The sequence below is a fragment of the Rhinolophus ferrumequinum genome, chromosome 4 (genome assembly GCF_004115265.2).
Source record: "Rhinolophus ferrumequinum isolate MPI-CBG mRhiFer1 chromosome 4, mRhiFer1_v1.p, whole genome shotgun sequence".
NCBI lineage: Eukaryota > Metazoa > Chordata > Mammalia > Chiroptera > Rhinolophidae > Rhinolophus > Rhinolophus ferrumequinum.
This window is the reverse complement of record NC_046287.1, coordinates 56365448-56385428: the sequence shown is the minus strand read 5'-3', so window position 1 is coordinate 56385428 and position 19981 is coordinate 56365448. Positions and strand designations below refer to the sequence as shown.

The 19981-nt window shown below is 49.5% G+C and overlaps 1 protein-coding gene across 1 annotated transcript in view; it reads left to right on the top strand.

Annotated features, from left to right (window-relative positions):
* Positions 1–1094: 1094 nt before the first annotated feature.
* RASA3 (RAS p21 protein activator 3) overlaps positions 1095–19981 on the top strand; it is a 122304-nt gene continuing 103417 nt past the window's right edge. The window contains exon 1 of the mRNA XM_033104599.1: positions 1095–1244. Within this exon, the coding sequence (XP_032960490.1) occupies positions 1190–1244 (55 nt within the window). The 5' untranslated portion in view covers positions 1095–1189. The remainder of the gene's footprint in view (positions 1245–19981) is intronic.

Below are 19981 nucleotides of genomic sequence, written 5' to 3'. Positions count from 1 at the left end.
AGTAGTGCTCTTAGGAAAAAATCCTGTGAGTATTCGAGGGAAGAAGAATCCAGCAGAGAGGCAGCTTAACCACAGTGCAGTTGCTACGGAGGCCTCAGCCAATCCTCTGAGAAGCTCAGGAGCTGGGGTAGCTATTCAGTTATCCCGACAGACGGCAACAAAGCCTTGGTCTTAAGGGGGAAGTCTGGATGGCACTCAACAGCACGCACTACAGAAACCTCCCCAGGTCCCGGAGTTAGAGGCAGCAACACTGGGGTTTGAACCAAGGAGAAGGTGCTTTCCTAACCTCCTTGTTAAACCACCAATAAACACCACATTATTAAGGTCTTGAGAGGATAAACTCAAGCAGATGATTGAAGACCTGGAAGGAGGCTAAAGAAGTTAGGGTAAAGAATGGTCCTTAATTCCTTTCATAGGAAGCGAGGATAAGGCAGCGAAAAGAACAGGCCCTTATTTTCATTAATCTTATACTCTGGTATACGCAGGGTGTGTGTGTGTGTGTGTGTGTGTGTGTGTGTGTGTGTGTGTGTGTGATGTAGGCTCCTATGAAGATAAATGAGAGGCGGGAAGTGGAGAGGAAGTCAGAAGACCTTGAGACAGACAAGTAAATGAGGTCAGTAAGGACCCTGAAAATGCCTGGGGGTCAGCGAGGGCAGACAGCACTGCACTTGGCCTAGTCTTCCCCCCCCACCCCGCCCCTTGTCTCCATCCCCTCCTCCCCAGTCCGCCCTGTCTCCTCCCCCAGCCCCGCCAAGTACCCCCGGCGCTTTGCTTCCATGCCGGGCTGCTTCTCCACACCCCCGGACCCTCCTGCTGCTCCCCCAGCCGCTCCCCGCAGCCCCCGAGACCCGTTTTCTCGGTCCCCTCCCTGCCCCTCTCAGGGGCTCGGCCAATGGGGAACTGGGGTTGGGCTGTGGGCGGAGCAGTTTCGCTCCCGCCTCCTAGCCCTCAGCCAATGGGTAGTTGGGGGTCGCTCTGTGGGCGGAGCTGTAACGTCCGTGCCCCCTAAGAGCCTCCGCCAATGGACAGCTGGGCAGGGCTAATGGACGGGCGCATGGGCGGAGCCCTGGGGCGGGGGCTCCCGGGACCAGCCCCGCGCAGGGTAGGGCGCAGAGCGCGGGTACTGCGCGGCCGCTCCGGCTCCGGCTCCGGCTGTTCCGCGGGGCTGTGCGCGCGAATTCCGATCAGCATGGCGGTGGAAGAAGAGGGGCTCCGAGTTTTCCAGAGCGTGAAGATCAAGATCGGTGAGCTCTCGGGAGCCGGCGGGGACGGCGGGGTCTTCGCGGGTCTTGGGGTGGGCGCCCCCATGTCCCCCATCCGCTCCTGGAGATGCGCACTCCCGGGTCGAGGCCCCTCCCCACTTCCCGGGGATGGTCGGTCTCGCGGCTCCGGGGAACGCAGCTCTCTGCACCTCTCCTGCGCCGCGAGCAGCTCCAAGTTACTGGAGACACAGTGCAGGGGTTGGGGTCCTTCTACGTTGGGGGAGGCGCGGTGCAGGACGCAGATCCCGTACCCGCTAGGAGTGTGTGCCTGTGTGCGTGCCTGTGTGTGCATAAACGCGTGCGTGCGTGTGAGGATTCTCTGGGTGCGTGCATTTCAGGTGCCAAATGCACCGACCTCACATTTGGGCATCTCCCCCCAGCTGCTGCACCCAGAAACTTCCTTTTCTGGGAATGTGTAAGCTCTTCCACATGTTCCCCCAGGGGTGTGGGGCCGGGTCCCGCTGCTGACTGGTGCCTGTGTTTCCATACGTCTGTGTGGGTGGATGTGTCTGTTTTTGTGTGTGTATAAATCTGTGTGTGCACACATCTGGAGATAAATGTGTTTGTGTGTGCATATGTCCGCGTGAATGTGTGAAGCGCACTGTGGCCCAGGGAGACACTGGAGCCACCCCTCCCCCACCTTCCATTGAGAAATGGCTGCGGGAGGGAGCTTTTGGCCACCAGGGCCTGCCATTCAGGCCGTGTCACCCGGGAGGATTCTGCCTGTCTTACTGGACTCAAGAGCTGGGGGAGGGAAATGAAATGCAGATTCTGGAGTGGGCTGGAGGGCTATATCTGGACTTCCTGGGTTTATCTGGAGAGATTTGCTTTTTCCTAGTTGTTTTATCTTGGGAAGGTGATGTACAAGTCCCCCGCCACTAAAAAACAACAACAACAAAAAAACCAAAAGCAAAACAAAACAAGATCGGTGCCTGGAATGACTGTTACACATTAATGCCATAAATGTGCAGGGTGAGAGGCCAGTTCACGTTGGAGAAGGCTTCTGAGGACCCAGAGTATCTCCATCCTCAGGGGTTCTTCTTGCCTCCCTGTTTCTGGGAGTGCTCCACACTCATCTATTCCCACATGAAAAAGGGCTCCAGGGAACCGAGCCAGGCACCCAGTGACTGTTGAAGTGTCAGTTGTTGCTGACATTTGATGCTGCCTGAGGAATTCCAGCTACCCCAAATCAGCGTGTTGTTTCCTGTCTGCTTTATTTTGGTTTATGGATCATCGCTGAGATGCTGTTGATATTTGGCTCAGAAGTACTGCGGATAGGATATGACAGCACTTCAGCCTTGGAGTCTGTCTGGAGATGGGGGGTTTCTCTTGTTTACTTGGTTGAAATCTGTTGCACTTTCATACTGAGAGATTCCACCTGAAGTGAGGGCAGGGAAAAGTGCCTCTGTTAGGGTCTCCTCAGCCAAGAACCCTAACCCAATGCCTGGGTCCAGTTGTGTGGCAGATGTCACCCTGGAGGATTTGAGGAGATTGCTTAATCAAGGGAACAGGAGGGTAACATTGGAGTGGCAGTGTGGCTGTGGCGGAGTGTGTCAGGCTTCTGGGTGCAGCAGGCAGGAAAGGGTCTAGGGACTGTGTGGTCCAGACCCAGCACAGCCAGGCTGTCTGAGACTGTACTCAAGGAGGGTTCAGGCATGGTGGTTTGTTAGGCAGAGAGCATTGATTTCTTTCCAGGATGGCATAGTACGTGAAACGGTAGGGCAGGGAGATACCCGATGGTCTAGGAGAGCAGCCATGCTGGCCTGTCAGTGCATGCTGGCGGGAGGGTTCCGGGCCCCAACACGGAGGGATCTCGTGTGGAAGGAAGGGGGTGAGAAGACGCTGCTTGGTTAGGTATTCTCTCCTAAAGTGTGCTTCGCTTTAAACAAGTGAGAGAAACACCCGCCTCTGCTGAGGATTAGTGCAGTGACTGAAACATCTGCCGTGTCTAACCCCACGTGGGGTCTGGGTATTGTTAGAACCTTTGGAAGCCTCCCCACCTCCCTCCTACATTTGGGGGCTATAGCAGTGAAGCAGAAATGCCTGTGCGCCAGCCGTCCAACTTACTGGACATGGTTCGATCTCTGAGAAGCTCCTGTATTCTCTCCTGTCAGGGGGTTTTCACCTACAGTGGTAGGCTGGAGAGGCGTCCCGCCTTTGTATTGGGGGGTGTGCAGGAGGGAGCTAGGGCCTACACGTGGCACAGACAGGGCATCCTCCTGTGTCTGAGCGTGGGCTGGAGAACTGGAAGATGCACTGTGGGCAGGCTGGTTTGGTGCTTAGTCTCATTTAACTTGAGGGAAAACCTGTTAGTAGAACCGGATGACCATGATGCCAAGTATGGTAGGTGGTACGCTGATTCTTTCCTTTGCCCTCTGTTCGTGGCCGGTCTTGGCTCTGACTTGCCTGAATGCCCTGATCTTGAAGGCCTTGATGAGGAGGGATGCAATAAGTTACGTTCGCTTGTGTGAGTGTATAATAGTTGGAGGAGGGGCAGACGTGCATGAGTCACTGCACACCCGGTCACATGCACACTCGCCTCTCCTTGTTCGGAGACACTGGCCAAGCCGTCCATTCATCTCTGAGCCTTATTTCCAGGCTAGCTGGCTGCATGCCCCATGTCTGTTGTTGGCCTGCTGGATGACCCAGGGCAAGTGTCCTCCCCTTTCATAGCCTCATTTTCCCATTTGCAAAATGCAGGCTATTATAGTCTACTGCATCCGGTGGGAGCTTATAAGACAGTGTTGTTCAGACTTACATTATACCCGCCCCCTCAGTCCTAGGAAAAGACAAAATGAAAAATTCTCCCCAAAGTTATACCAGTAAGCAATGTCACTGCTGTTGCTAAGAAAAAAGGCAGAACATTTTGGGGAGGGGGAGATGAAGAGTTTATTAGGTGTGGGAGCCTTGGCCTTTTAGTTCTTAAATAGTTTTGGGAAGTGTGATGGTAGTGGGTATCATTGAGAGGCTAAAGTTGGGGAAAATGGGAAGAATCCCTTCCTTTTTTCCTCCTCCGCTTTCTTTTTTCTTCCACCTTTTGCTGATGAGATAATGCATAAGAAAGTGACAAATAGAAGGGAGGTATTTTTATTGTAAGTATTTTGAGTCCTTGTCTTGAAGGACCTGTTGTTTTCCCTACTTAAATATCACAGAGTTATTTTTAAGGGTTCTTCTGGACACTTAAAAATCTTAAACATTGTCTACCAGTTATTACTGGTTTTACACCAGTATTTCATGTCATGTAAGACTGAATACACTTCCTATGAGATGGCTATTTGAGGAAGTGTGTTCTTTTGACTTTCCATGAGTCAGGACTTAGAGCTGGAAAGGAAGCAACTGGAAGATTTGTAGGCGCTGATTGGGGGAAGAACCCACAAGGAAAGCACTTCTGCTGGGCAGTGTTATTTTGGACTTAACACTCCTTTAGGCATTGTGGGATCTTTTTCTTTTTTCCATAATAGTTACTACTCATTTTTAAGTGTCCATCTTATCTCAATAAAAGTGTTCAATTAAGAGCAATATACAAAGGCATTTCTCTTAAGCTAAAAAATAGCCTAGGCTTGCACTTCAGAGTGAGAAAAGCCCTCTTGCTCTGTTAATGATTTTCATCCTGGGTCTGAGGGTGCAGTTTGGATCTATTTGGTGTGTTGGCCTGTGTTCCTTGCTGCAGGCCTTCCTCTGACCCCATCTCTCCCTTCCTTCTCCTTGGAGCCGCTTCTCGTGTGCTAACTGGACTCAGAGCAAGCTCTCATGTTCCTTCTCTGTAAGATTAGAGCGTGTCCACCAAGAAGGGCGATGACAGTCTGGGTCCAGCACAAGCACATTGGAACTGACAGTTCCTCCCATTCAGCAAAATGTGGCCCTATGTGTGGCCCTCCTTCCGCCTCTCTCCTCCCCCCACCTAGATGCAAACAGAATCCCAGAAGCAGGAGGTCCCTGGCAGGGTGCCAAGTGAAAGGAGAACAGGGAATGGTGGTGGAGGGTCCCTAGTCTGTGCCTCCCTTCTCTGGCGAGAAGGGGGGCATAGTGAAAAAGCCCAGACCACGGGTTGGGAGCTCAGGGTTCTAGGTCCACTCTGCTAAAAGTGTTATATTTAACCTGATTTCCTTCATGGGAAACAGTATGTGCCCCTTAACAGGGTCCTATAAGGATCAGATGAGGTGGTGGTCCTGCTTGGTAAGCTAAAATGTTGTTGTTAGTAGTAGAGTCTTTACAGGGCGAAGAAGTTGTTTTCTCAATTAGCGAACATATTTTGTGAATTTAAGGGAGTGATATAAATTACATTAGCTTCTGTGTGTGTATAAGTTCCGCTCTTACAGGCTGGGTGACTTTGGGCAGGTTATTTGACAGTGTAAGGAGGAGCCGTGCTGGCCACACGTGGTTCATGGCATCAGGGATTTATATTCTCTTGAGCTTTTTGATGCTAAAATTAACCTGGATATTTTATTAACCGAGCTCAGCTAGCTGCCTGTGCTATTTTTAACCCCTAAGGACTAATGAGCAAAACGGGGCTGTGCCTGGGGAGCAGCCGGGCTCGGGGCCAAGGGTGATTTCAGCCGCAGTCCCAGGTTTTGCCTGGGAGGGGGGGGTATGGGTTTGCTGTGCGTGTGTGTGTGGGGGTGGAGAGGGATACAGACTTTAAGTATCTAGTTTATATCCATTATCTTATTTTAATTTTACCTTAAATGTCAATTCCATGCCATTGACATTGAGGAAGGGGGGCTCATAGAACTTATGAAATAACCTGCCCCAAATCACCCCACCTGTAAGAGCAGAACTGGGATTGGAAAGCACGTTTGTGTAAGGCCAACATTCTTATTCTGCTCACCACTTAATACTGTCTGTCTTTTCTTTCTTCATGATCTTGGATTCAAATGGGGGTGGTGATGTTGATCGTTGTGAAGGGATGGGAAAGAGACAAGGGGCTGCTTTTAGGGACAAGGGGTGGTCAGTTTTCATGATGGGGAGGGAATGGGCTATTGGCTCCTATGGGTGGACAGCGGGGCTTTGTTACTCTGCGACGCTGCAGTTCCTGACCAGGGAGTGCCGAGGTGGGAGTTGGAGAGGAGAGACATCGTGAAGATGCCGTCTTGAACAGAATGCAGAAATCCAGAAATGATTCTTTGAGCAGGGCCACCGGCATATGGCCCCCCTGGTACATGAGGAAATGGTGTTGGGTAGGTAAGCAGAGGGTGGGCTCCTGAGGTGGCCCTGTGGACAATCACTTGGCTGGGATATGGCATTTTGTAGAAAACGTTGAGAATTCTCTGAAACTAGTGAGACATTTGAGTGCATAAACACTCACACCTTCGTAAAGGTACTTGGGGAATGAGAATATGGGCGCATCATATCTTAGTCGTAAGTTGTGCACATGTTTAGAAAGGAGATGGATACAATCACTGGGAACAACCAAAAGTGGTAGCTGCTAACGCCTGAGAAGTGAGGGTTGCAAATCGAACTTCCTGCTTCCAAGCGACCTTGAAGATGGTCAGACTGCTGTGGTCACTCTTGGAGCCGTCAGCCTGCTGTGGGGACAAGAGCCCCTGAGAGACAGCTGAGGAGAGGAGGATGTAAATAACCACACTTGGAATTGGAGACTCAAGCCTGAGTCACGGCCATGTTTCTTGCTAATTCTGAAACTTCAGACAAATCTAAGTTCTCTCTGCCTCAGTTTTTGTCCTTGTCAAAGTGGAGAGTTAAGACCTTTTTTGTGGAGCTTAATGAGCTGGGGTGCACAGAGGCACTTCCACTATTCAGATCTTTGTTGATAGGTGTTCTGCTAGTACAATTTAAAGCTATTTGTTATGTTAATTTTGTAACAAATTAGTTCCCACTGGACAAATCCATCAGGAAGAGACAGTTGCACTAGTGTGTCGTGGGTGAAGTCAGGCTTCCTGGAAAAGCAACCTTGAACCTGCTGTGAAGAGTTTGGAGAAGGGGGGTGTCGTAATGCAGAGCTGGGCAATGGACGAAGCGGGGGTCAGGGGTGGGGGATACACAGCAATGATTGGCTGGAGTGACCAGTGAGACGTGCAGATGGACCTCTAGTGTTTGGGTGGGTAGAGTGGAGCACATAGACAGGCTTTGTGGGGACTTGGACATCACGTCCTGCAGGTGCTGGTCACCCCTCGAGGGTCTGACGTGAGAGAGCAGATGTAAGATCACGGCACTTGAGCTGGGGGTCCTCAGTGGTTGTCTAGTGTTCTACATCCTATGTCAGGGTGGGGATCTGTACTCAGCACAGGAAAGGAGGAGCTTGCAGCATGACCACATGTTCTAACTTGGACCAGTCGTTAGAGATGTACAGGAATGTTCATTGCAGCACTACCACAGTGAGGAGTTAAATGAACACAGAACAAAGTAAATGCCAACTGAAAGGGTGATTATATTATGGTGATGATATTATGGTGCTTCCACAGCATGGAATATTATACAGATTTCAGGGGAATGAGAGCCAGGCCAGGCCACGTGACGTGCAGGAAGGTCCGTGGGGTAGGACTAGAAAGAAAAGCAAAGTGCAGAACGTCTGTCTCAGATCATCCCCTTAAAGAATAATAAAACCCAGATAAATGTGTGCACACGTGGAAAGAAAAACCTACATAAGCCCGTCAGTCGGACTCCCTGTGTGGGGATGTGGAAACGCTTCTGTAGGAAGCGGGAAGCAAGTAAGAAGAAATGAAGGGTCTGTTTTGAAAAAGCAAAGACAATACTATTATGCATGTATGTGAAATTTGTATATAGATAGGTAAATGGAGGATTTAAAACACAACTTTAGAAATGGAAAGAACAACATTCTGTAGAGGAACCACTGCCCAGAAAGATACAATGATTTATTTGGATGGCAAAAGGCTCGCCTGTGCAGGAAAAGTGTGGGAGAGATGGGAGTGGGGCTGCCTTCGGAGTCCAGCAATGAGTGAAGAACAAGCTGGAGCACAGAGAAGCTGTCGGAGCAGAGGGGCACGGGTTTGGCTTGTGAGAGGGGCATTGAACCTGCTCAGACATGCAGAGCTGGGTGGGCACTGCAGCTGCTGCGTCCAGGAAACTCTGACATGGGTGAAAGGGAACTTCAAGTCATGTCATCCACAGCAGATGACCCAGTGCTTTTCTTTAAATGTGAGGGGCAGCTTCCAAAACTAACAGTTAACACATTCAAACTTGGGTATAAATGCAAGTCCCATGATCATCCTTAGAGATGAGCGTCTCATAATTCTTGGCTTCCCAACTCGCTCCAGGCTGGAACCCAGGAAATGGTTCTCACATGAGGGTTGTTGGGTCAAACTCAAGGCTCACCCAGGGATCAGAGTGTCTGGGGAGCTTTTGGTTTGAGTGTTTTTATTATATTTTTCATGGAAATGATGGATCCTCAAGATGACCGTGGGATCAAATACAGTGATTCCTTGTTCTATGAGTCTGAAAATACTAGTCATGTTTCTGCACGCAGGGCTGGATTCCCCCGGGGCTGTAGCTGTATCTGTCCTGAAATCTGGCATTGTTTGTTTCAGCTTTTGAGTAAGCTTGAGCCCCACACCGGGGTCAGTCAGCACCCTGGTATACGAGCACAGTTGGTAAGAGCTGCATCTCCAACATCTGGAACACGCTGTGCAGGTCAGCGTGCTCCTAGGAGGGCTGGGAGGTTGGAAGCCGCACTGAGGGTTCCCCTGTTAATCAGAACCTTTTCTAGAGACAGAACACAGTGCTCTGCAGTCCTCAGTCGGTCGAGGAATGAATGACTCTTGTGCCTGTGTTTTCCTCTTCACATTGTTTCTGTTCCTGTTATCGGAATAATATCCAAAATGTAAAGAATTGTTCTATTTTGGCCCCCAGTTGCCAATGGGATACAATCCAAAGGTAAACAAAGTCGCTGTGTCTTTCTTAGACTCAGGGTGACTCAGAGCCCGGAGACTCGTGTCGGAGGTTCTTTCCTAACCAGCCGATGACACTCCCTGTGCACGGGAAGCTCAGTGCTTTCTGCTCAGCTGCCGCAAGTGCACGCTGGTGCCTCCTTCGGCAGCAGGCCCATGTCACCAGGCCTTTCCCGAGAGCCGTCGTTCCCTTTGCCGGCCTCGGGGACTGACAGATTCTGGGATTGGGCTCAGGCTTCTGGGTTCTTCAGGACATTTAACAGAGTTGAGGGTGCTAAGTATTAGTGTGTCTTTCTGGAGATTTGTTTTTGGACTCATAGTTTCGTAAGTTACAGGGTGGGTCCAAGTGGCTGTGATCTGTGTGCAGGACACGGGAGTCAGGGCTGGTTTCTTTCCTTGTCATGTCCATTATAAGAAGCCACACAGAGTAAGCCCCAGTGAGCCGCACACAGTCAAGCCTTTTAAATAGTTGTGGATGCTACACATGCCCTGAAATCTTCTCTTTAGCTTTGTTGTGTGTCTGTCCGTGTGTGTTATTTTCTTCTGAGGAAAAAGGTTTCGTTTTCCTTTTTTGCTCTTGTGGTTTCTCCTTTTGGTTCTAAATCCACTTCTGGGAGGTACCAGAATGGCCAGTTTGTTTGATTTTTGTGTGCTTTGTCCATTTTCACTCCGCCAGATCAGCCATTGCCCAGGGAGCCGTGGACATCCTGAGTGAAACAGAGATGGCTCCTGTAGGACGTTGTCCCCTCAGACTCTTGTACAGATGCGATGCAGGGTACATCCCGAGTCACACAGCAAGAGAGTTTGTGACTGCCTAAGTTATTCTGTGATGAACTTGTAATTACCCAGGCTCAGGCGCTTCTGTGGTTAGCGAGGAACAGCCTGCTGCTTGGGTGTGTATCAAATCACTTCCTCAAACAGGAGATAGCTAGCTTCCCACCCGAGGCCTTCTCCTTCTTAGTGAATCTTGAAATGAGCATTTATGGGACTTAGTAGAGCGACACCTTCACATGAACCTGTGGTCCTGGGGAGGCAAGGGCAGCCGGGGGTTAGAGCCTGCTGACCCACTTCCCAGCTGAGTGTCTTGAGCTGCCTGGAAGGCCTGAGCAACTTCACCTGAGACTGTGCTTCAAATGGAGGGTCTTCAGCGGGGCAGGCGAGAAGGGTTGGCGTGGGGCATTTAAACTCGGGCATTCAGGAGGGTGGTTCAGTCCCAGGCTGCCAAGCCTTTGGGCATCTGCTTATGTTGGCCCAGCTAAATTGGGGCTTTCCAAGGCTGGGATAAGACCGTGGTATAGGGCTATTAGCAGAGATCCAGGAATATAAACTAGTCCCGGAAACTCTATCAGTGTGTAGACCCCAGGGGACCTGGCCAAGCTGGCTTCTTGTTCAGAGGTCTGGGTGGGATGCTGTGACCGGCTGGTTTTCCCATGGAGGGGGGTTGGGCTGGGGAATTCCAGATCACTGGGGGCTGGGCCGGCAAGCTCAGCCTTCTCAGGAGGCCCTGCTGGCCTGTCCTGGGGCCAACTGCCATAAATGGTTTTCACCTTAAGATCAAACAAGTATGTATTTTATCTACCTTATAGGGGTGAGTTTCAAGGGCAGTAAACTCTTCCTGTATGATGTTCACATGGAAAATACACACCACCCACATGCAGTATGTCCAGGAGTTGGTCAGGGCTCACAGGATCGAAGTGTTCAAGGTCTCCACTCCGGGCTGCACCCTGTGAGGCAGAGGGTTTAGTTGATGGAGAGGGTCATTCATCTTTACTTTCTTACTCAGTCTCCTCTTGCTGTCCACACACACATAAGCACATGCACACAGTACACACGTAGGTACACACACAGATGCACACACATACACAAACGTGCACATCAGCACACACGGGTGCACAAGGCACATGTGCACACATGCACATACACACGGGGCACACATGTGTACACACACATATGCACACAGGCAGGTGTGCACACAGGCATGGGCAAACACACATGTGCACACACCCATGCACACACACCCACACCCACACATGCACACAGGCTCAGGGGCCTGTCTCGGGTAGAGATGCACAACGCTGTGTGCCCATGTGCTGGTGGGATGGAAGCGTAAGGGAGGCTCACAGTGGCTGCTGCTGGCTGTTTCCCGGTTGCTGAGATTCCTGACACCAGGGAACCGGCCTTGGGTCTCAGAGTAAGGTGTGTGGAGTTTAAAAATGGTCCTGTTTCTCAAGAAAGCCTTAATCTTGTTTCATCTGTCCTACATGGCAGAGGCTGCAAGAGACACTGCAGCTAGTCACGAGGCTCCTGTGGGCCTGATCCCCAGGGGGTCTGTGGGTGTGTGTTTGGCAACACCTGCAGTCTGAGAGGCCCGAGCTCTGCTTGGTGAGGCCCCTACTGCCTGCCCTGGGACCTCGCTGCTGTGACACCTGCCTTTCCACTTTCTACGATTTGAGGACTTTTTCTGTAATTATTTTTGATTTTTTAATATTTTATGTTTGTGTCAGAAACATTTCACTTTTTAGGCCGGCCCACAACTTGGGGTTTTTCTATTTGTTTCTGGCCTGTTTTCTCTGTTGGCTGCAGTCAGGTGGGAGTTCCCAGTCTTTGACCAGCTCCAACGACCCTGGGCTGGGCTGGGCTGTGATGCTCAGGAGAATATACTGGAATTCAAGTGAGAGGGATGTTATTCTAGGGAAAATGTGAAAAGGAAACCACTGCAAACATTGGTATGTGAGCTGTAGTCCGTTAGGCGTGACCAGTGGCCCTTCCCTCTTGGAAGTCTGCTCCTTGCAGGGGAACTTGGTCAGGTGACAGTAAAGGGAAGGCGATCCTTGGATGATTCTGTAGGTTTTGATGAGAAGTTCCTTCCACTTGTTAATTTGAGGCAGACTCAGAGGAAGTTTGTATATGCGTTGTTTTTCATATCAGGCTTTATTGGCGTAAACCCTAGGAACTAACTAGCTTGCTTCTGTGAGACCCCCCCAGTTTGGCAGCCCCAGATGGCTGATGCCTCCCTGGAAAGGGGGAGGCCTTGCCTGGTGGGATTCCCTCAGAGCTGGGTGGGCTACAAGTGGCTCAATTGTTCCCTTGCTGTTGCAGTTACATGGTGATGACTCCTTAAGAAATCATGGGAAGTTATGGTCAGAAGACCTTGTGCGGCTTCCGGAGCCCCCCCAGCTGGCTCCGTCCATCTTGAATCTGTGGCATTCCTTTCTCTGTTCATCATTTCCTGCTCCGCTCAGCTCTGTGTCAAGTATTTGGAGAAAGAGTTTCTCAGTATTTGGACTCAAGAATGTGTTTATACATGTCCTGACTGGAAATAAAGGGTCGCGTGAAAAGAGAAAAACCACTTGTCATTACGTTTTTGCTCAGTATCTTGATTTTCTATGTATTTTGTTTCATAAAGGGTATATTCCAGTGTTCTGTTCAGGGCAGCCTTTCTCTCTCTTCCTTGTACCCTTCTTGGACAAGCAGGCGGTTTTGTCAGGGAGCTGAGGAGGATAGTCAGGAGGGAAGAGGACGGAGCAGGCAGAGTGTTGCAGCCCCTGGAGTAGAATGGCCTTATATTCCTTTTTCACCTGATCATTATTCACTGTAATCAGTAACGATTTAGTTCTGTGTCTCCTATTTTTTTTCTGGAACACCTGAGCGGTGGTACTACTACTACCCTCTCCCTGGCTCTGCTCAGCTTTCCTATTGGTCACTGCACTAGAATCTGCCAGTTTTGTGAATATAAGAATGTTGGTGTTTTTAAAGTAGGATGTATGTGCTAATTTTCAGTGAAGAGGGTCAGGTAATGGCCTCGCTGGGTCACTAATCTATCACGGAGTGGCGAATAGTCACCTGGGCACATGGATCTCCAAAGCTCTGCCTCATGCTGTAGAAGCTAGTCCAGACTTTAGTATCACCATGGCCTAAAAGTGATGATGGCATTGTTTTTTAAATACAGTATTTCAGAACTATTTGGGAAATTTTTATATGCATCTAATTGGGGAAGTGTAAATTGTGGGTCGTGTAAACGTGTAGATTTTGTGTGTTAAGGTTGGGGGTGGGCCAGGATAGTGTCGCATTCAGAAGTCAGTGTAAGACGCGCAGATGACTGTTGAGGGTCGCCACAAAGCAATGGCAGGAACTTGCGATTGACTTGCGGCGTTAATCGCAAATATAGTTGGGAAAAGTTCGTTTTCAAAAGCTCTTCTCCTGCTAAAAAGGATTCCAAATCACACGGGCTGACCATTAGCTGAAGCCAGCCCCAGGGGACTCAGACGATTACCACTGTGTTTCCCCTAGTTGGATGCCACCATCACATGCTGCACGTGGACCTGTAGAACCATAAACTAGGGATTAAAAAGGGCACAAAGACAATGTAGGCCTTGCCTTCCAATGTGTTACAGCCTAAAGGATAAACAAGACAAACTTACTGACATAGTCATGTATGTCTGGGAATAGTAACTGGGTCTTACGGAGACGCGCGCTCCTTTGTACTCAGGCAGATTGACATGGCTCTAAGCTGCTCTTCCTATTCTCCCAGGAATGCACAAACACACACTGCATACAATGTATTTTCCAAACCAGAGAATGCTCAGAAATAACAAACTATATAAGCAGAATTAATTTTTAATTACATAAAGTGGCCCCCGCGGAATAAGAGCAGCACTTTTGTCATTAGAAGTAAATTAAACATTAACTCACTGTTTTACCTATTCTAAGGGTTTCATCTGTTGTTTTTTGTTTTAAGAATTTTTATAAGAATTTATTTGCGGCAAACTGACGAGATAGTGCCAGGGAGCAAGATCTCAAATGCTCATTGTCTATTCTTAAGTGCAATTTCCCCACGTTTGAACAGCTCTGAAGAAGGGATGCCGCTGACAAGCCCTGAGTCATTGTTTCCCCTTTCTTAGTGGCAGGTAACAATGGTTGTCTTACAACAGAGGCTTCTTGGGTCCCTTGAAATGTGACATTTTCCATGGAAAGCAGAAGTAAGGAGGGCTAGGGTCTGCAGGACACTATTTTGTATGTTTATGTTTATGTGTATGTTTCATAGTTGTAAATTACCTTCAGGTAAAATACAGCCTTTTGGACATGGGCTGGGGGAGCAGGCCTCACTCAGGGACCCAGCTTGATTCATCAGGTTGCCCTCCAAGGGGATCCCAGGATGTCGCCAGCTTGACAGCTTGTCATCTGCTTCCGAGCCCGTGTGTTCTCTTCATAGAGAGCGTCTTGCTTCTTCTTTAAGCATGCTGTTTATGGCTTGAAAAGTAAAATATTAACCAAGAAGTATAATCACACATATAAATCGCCATTTTGCAGGGACAGGTATGTCTGTAGCAGCAACACAGTAACTAGGAAGCTGTGTTTTCCTGTGGAATGCAATAGAAGTAGGAAATAGGAGGTGTTTCTGACTCCTGGGCTAGTCACAAAGCATTTAGTGTAGCTAAAAAAATTCAGACAAAGCTGCATGTGTTATGGAAGAAACTGGAAAAACAGCGGGCCACACCATCTCATTTGGACTTTAGGTAACAATTGAAATTCTTTAGCATGTTGTTTTGAATTCTGTAAATTTTTTTCTGGATCATTCTATGGTTTTATCTCTATGGCACAAGGCTCTTTTGACAGGAAGTGGGTATTAATGAATCAATGAACTATTTTAGAAACTATAAGAAGTTATCTTGTGATGAGCCTGTACTTAGAGCACACAGGGCTCCCCAAAGCCCCCAACACAGACACTAAAACACAAGCATTGCTTTTGTGTGCTGAGCTGCCTTGCACAGGTAGGTGGGGCTATAATTGCTCTAACCCCCAGCTGTCTTTCTTGGATACTGGGTGCCTGGTCATTGAGGCACTATATTCCTATGCTAAGTATGCCCAGGAGACACTAGAGAAAACTGTTACTTCTCTCAAAGTGTGACAAGTCTCTAAATATCAGGTCACTGGATGCAAGTTTGAGTTACAGATCAGATTATCCCCTAGCAAGGGAAGCCTTCAGTGTGCTGGAGGTTTCTGTAAGTGGCTAGGCCTTGCCCTCTGCTTCCTGTAGCAGTGACCTATTCATTGAGCTGGGCTGCGTGCCCGAGGTGCTTTCTGCACAAGGATACCAGCTGAGCAGGAGAATCATACTAGTTTAGTTCCCTTCTTTCCTCCTCAGGATTAATTGGGAGTTCTGGATAATTTCATTGGTGAGTTAGAGAGCCTGCCTTCTCTGTGCACATGGAAATAAATGGGGCTGCTGAGAAATCAACACCGAACAAGTTTTGGAGGGAGTATGTTTAAACTCCTCTCAGGTTTATACTGAAAACTTGACCACATATTATTAATGGGTAAGAGTAAACAAAGATTAGTGAAGGATGAAGAAAACCAAGTTGCTTTTATAAGTAAAATGCAGTACACAATCATGTTCCACTCATTTTGGCCTGTGCAGTTTAAAGTCCAGCCAAGAATAAGGCACTGTTTTTTTAAAGGTAGAATGAGGGTCCTGGCTCATTTTGCTCCATTTAGCAAGTGAACGGCTAGGTTTTGTGGCTGGACCTCACATATTGCCAGAGCTAGGACATGCTTACTTCTCTGTCTCCTCCTGGCCACGAGCGATTGGTGATTACCTCATTCCATTCCCATCCTCCCACCCCTTTCTCCTCACCGCCCCCCCCCCCCATGTGTGCAAGGCCGAGATGACACAGAGTCCTTTCCAAGACAGTTTTGGACTCAAGTCTAATAAAGGAAACCCCAGGAAATCCAGAATAGAAAGTTAGCACATGACAAGAGGAAATTCATTTTAAGCTTCGCAGATAAATTTGTGGTTTGGCTTTCTAATATCACAACAAACGTCAGCACAACGCGTCGTTCAGGTGGCCCCGGCCCCAGCCCCAGACATGGTGCCTGCTCAGTGCATTGTAATCGCCTGAAAATGGGTTGTGGAGTACATTAAGGAATGTTGTGCAAGCTAACAAATCTGTAATACATAGAAACTGTTTCACCTTCTTGAAATTTGGGTAACAAAGGCTACCAATCTGGTTTTCTCATTAGCATGTTTCCCTCTTTTATAGAAATTTGTCAATTTGCAACTTGGTTATTCCAGATGGGGTTAGCAGGGATCTGCATTACCTTTCAAATCTATTTATTGGATGTTTCTTTTGTTCCTTGCCACTGCTCTGCAGTCACAAGTAATGTGCTGTCTGTCTGTCCAAGTGACATGTCAGGTTGTCCCTGAATGCTTGGCAAATGTGTGGGGCTGTGCCGGGAAGACCCCAAGCCACGACTGCTGGGTTAGGGTGTCTAGTGTGCTGGGGACGGGCCAGGACTGGGAGTGGAGCTCTGAAGCCCCAGGTGCTGCGTGTGAGCCTGTCCTAGGAAGGAGATAACTTCCATGAATGAGTTCTCCCCGTGAATAGCAGAGCAGGGAAAGAAGCTGCCTCTGGGTCCTGGAGTTGGTGTGGCTGTGACCCAGTGTTGCTCATGTGGGCTGTCCCAGGATCACATCCATCCCCCGCCCCTAGGAAAGGCTTCCCAGTCTGTCCCTCTCTCCGCTCCTGGCTAGCCTCCTCCAAGGGAGCCTGGCTCTCCTCTGGCCTTAGTTCCTCCCTGTGCCCCCTTAGCACCCATGCTCTGTGCCTCCCCCAGCTCCCTGTGCCCCTCCAGCTCCTATCCTATGCCCTCCCAGCCTGCCTTCCTGTCCCTTTGCATGTCCCATTCCCCCCTCTGAGGACAGGTTCTCCTTCCTGCTGAGACTCCTCTTTGAAACCCATTGCACAGAGCCTGGGCTCCCTTCACCTCTGCTGTCCTCAAGGGAGGAGGCTGTTGGTTCTGTCTGGAGGTGGGAGAGGAGGGGTCTTGCCATGGCAGGAAAAGCTGACATGCCCACCATCCCCTCCTTGAATTCTTCCCCTCAACTTGGCTCTCAGGTGGGTTTCCCACACCCACAGCACCACCTGGGAACTTGTTCGATGTGCAGATGTTCAGGTTCCACCCCAGACCTACAGAATCATTAATCCGGGCAGGGCCTAGTGGGCTTTGTTTCCAGGGGGTTCCCAAAGCCACAGAAGCCTGGGCCCCTGGGCTAAGGCACGCTGTTCCTTATAGCTGAGCTGAGAATCCAGCAGCGCTTCCTGCATTGTCGTCAGTGGAAAGAGCTCCTCATCACATGCTTTGCTCTCACTCTGAGGAGATGGGTTCTTACTTTCCTGGGTGAAAATCCTTCATCCACTGCCATGTTCCAGCTCCCTCAGGGAGAGAAGGCCCAGTTCAGCTGCAGAAGCTCAGGAGAGGAGCCCCTTACCAGGAGCCCCCTTTAGGGGTTATGCCAACATCCATTAGCAGTAGGTGGAGGGTTTTGTTCCCTTATCTGTGCTGGTCTGATTACGTACTGGCATTTCCCATACAGACTGCCCGATGTGCTCCAGTCTTTCATGCCCGGTGGAGTGTGTGGGGCCTAGGGTTTACAGGACAGGGTGGGACAGTGCCACATACCTGACCACACACAAGGGCTTGTCTGCTCTATGCTTTTGTTTCTTCCACTAAAACCCCCACTTCCTGCTTAACCTTTGGAATTAAAGGGTAGGGTGAAACCTGTACCTCTTCCAACAGCATAAATGGAAGGCATTTTAAGTTGGTCGTGTTCTATTTGGAATTACTGCTGTCACGTGTTGTTACCCCACCACAATTTGGGGTTTGACAGGCCCCTAGAAGTACCGGCTTTCCTCAGATTGCATCAGGGAGAACTCTAATTACTGACCTTGGATGGAGGTTTACGTACTCGGTTAGTACGTTTGAGGTTTTTTGACCAGCTTGTGTGGTTAGAGGCTATTTTGGAAAGTTTGTCACATATGTAGTTGAAAATACTGAGCCTTCTTCTTATGTGTGTTGTGGAGAGGCTGGGTTCTGCGTGGGAGCGTGGGGTGTGGGAAGTGATGCTTCTCTCCTAAAGACAGCAACCCACGAGGATTTTGTCTACAGCTCATTTGTGGCATCAACAATTTGCTGTTCTGTATTGTAGTTGTAGTTGTTTCACCTCGAGCAGCCCTGAATGGTGATTCATGGCAGCCTGATGTCTTGCAGGCTCTGACGGTGGAAGTCCCATGTTTACAGTCTCAGCGCCAGAACCTCTCCTATCAGCCCTCTTGGCTGATCAGTATTTTAGGGCGGATTTACTGTCACCAAACAAGCATCAACCAGGGGTCAGTTTGTGAGTTATCAGAGGAAGGTGTCCCTGTGGGATGAGGCCCTATCCAGGCCCCCTTGGGGCATGTGGAGCGAAGTGGCTGAGGGCATGTGTCACATGCTGTGCGGGGTGCAGGCCAATGCTGCCAGCCCCGACAGACTGGCTGACCTGTAGTGTGAGAGATTCACACTCAGACACGCTCTGTAGTGTTCATGTGCAAAACATGTTGCAGGACCACTTAACCCAGCACGGAAGCCGCTGGTGGCCAGTCAGGCCGTGGTACTCAGCTGGGTGCACAGTGCAGTCCCCTGGAGGCTTTAAAGCGTCAGTGGTTGGTCCACTGACGGAGGGCCCGATTCCATGGGTCTAGACTGGGGTTCCTGCACACTTTCACAGCACCCTCCTCTGGGAGTGGGGGATCTAATCTCTGCCAGGGTTGAGAGGAGGAGGAGTAAGGCAATGAGGGTGGAATGGGGGGGTCTTCTGCCATGTCGCCCTCCCTGGTCTCCCCTCGTATTTGTGCTGTAAGGGTCTCCGGCACAGATGCTCCTCACTCTTGTCTCCTGAGGATTGCCAGCAACTGTTGGCTTTGAGCCTTTTGGGTGCCGTGTGTGTGTGTGTGTTTGTGTGTGTGTGTATAAAAGTAAACATTTTCACTGAAGAAGGTTTGGGGAGTATAGAAAAGCAAAGTTAGAATATGAAAAATTGTAATTGCACACAGGGTGCCTTTTGCACGGGTAAACCCCAGAAACTCCCTTTCTGCAGGCAAGACTGGACTGTCACTATGTCTGTGGGTGGTTAAGACATGGGGCACGTTTATGGGGTACCTGCTGCAAGGATGCTTTGAGCGCGAACATCCTGTTTATTTCAAATCTGTTAGTCCTGTGCTTAAGCTGGAGAATCCTCCCTTATTAAATAGTACCCCTCCCTGCATGGTACATGTCGTGTTCTCTAGTTTGGAAACTGGAGATGGAAGCATTTAGAGATTTGAGGGCCTGGCCTCAGCAAGACCGGGGTGCCATGTCAAGAGGACAAGTTTAAAGTTAGATGGTCCCAGATTCAATTCTAGCTTTGACGTTGACTAGTTGTGCACTTTGAGAGAACAGTAATGTCACTTCTCTGCCCGGTGTCTGCACAACCAATCTCCTTGGGAGATAATGGAACAGGAGGATCGTGAGTGTAAAGTGCCCAGGTTTGTACCATGTAAATGTCGGTGGGCTTTATCCTTGTCATCTTGAGCTGTCCTGGGTTTGGGATTATTTAAACGTGACTGGAGTGTAGACTGGTGCTGACCTTTAGCACCAGTTGGAGACGGGAAGCCGTGAGCAGGGTTCTAGTGTGGACGGATGGGGAAGAACGGAGAGGAAAATGGACTGAATTAGAGACGTGAAGGGAGTGAAGAAAAAGATGCTTGGTGCTGTTTACATGTTTCTCAAGATGAGACCGCAGTGCCAGTGGTTTGGACTGAAATAAAGCCAGCTGAACGTCCCATGACCGAGATGAGGTTCTGAGAACTCATTTGTCAGGCGTGGCTCTGTGCTGCTTCTTGTCTGACCCCAGGAATTGACAGTTTCTCAGAAAAGTTTCCCTTGGGAAACTCTCAGGATTTTGACCCCGTTGAAGGTTGTAAGCATATGGAGGTGGAGGCCGCATCTGGCTCTGAATCTGGCTCTGCCCTAACTCTCCTGCAGCCCCTCGCCCGCTGC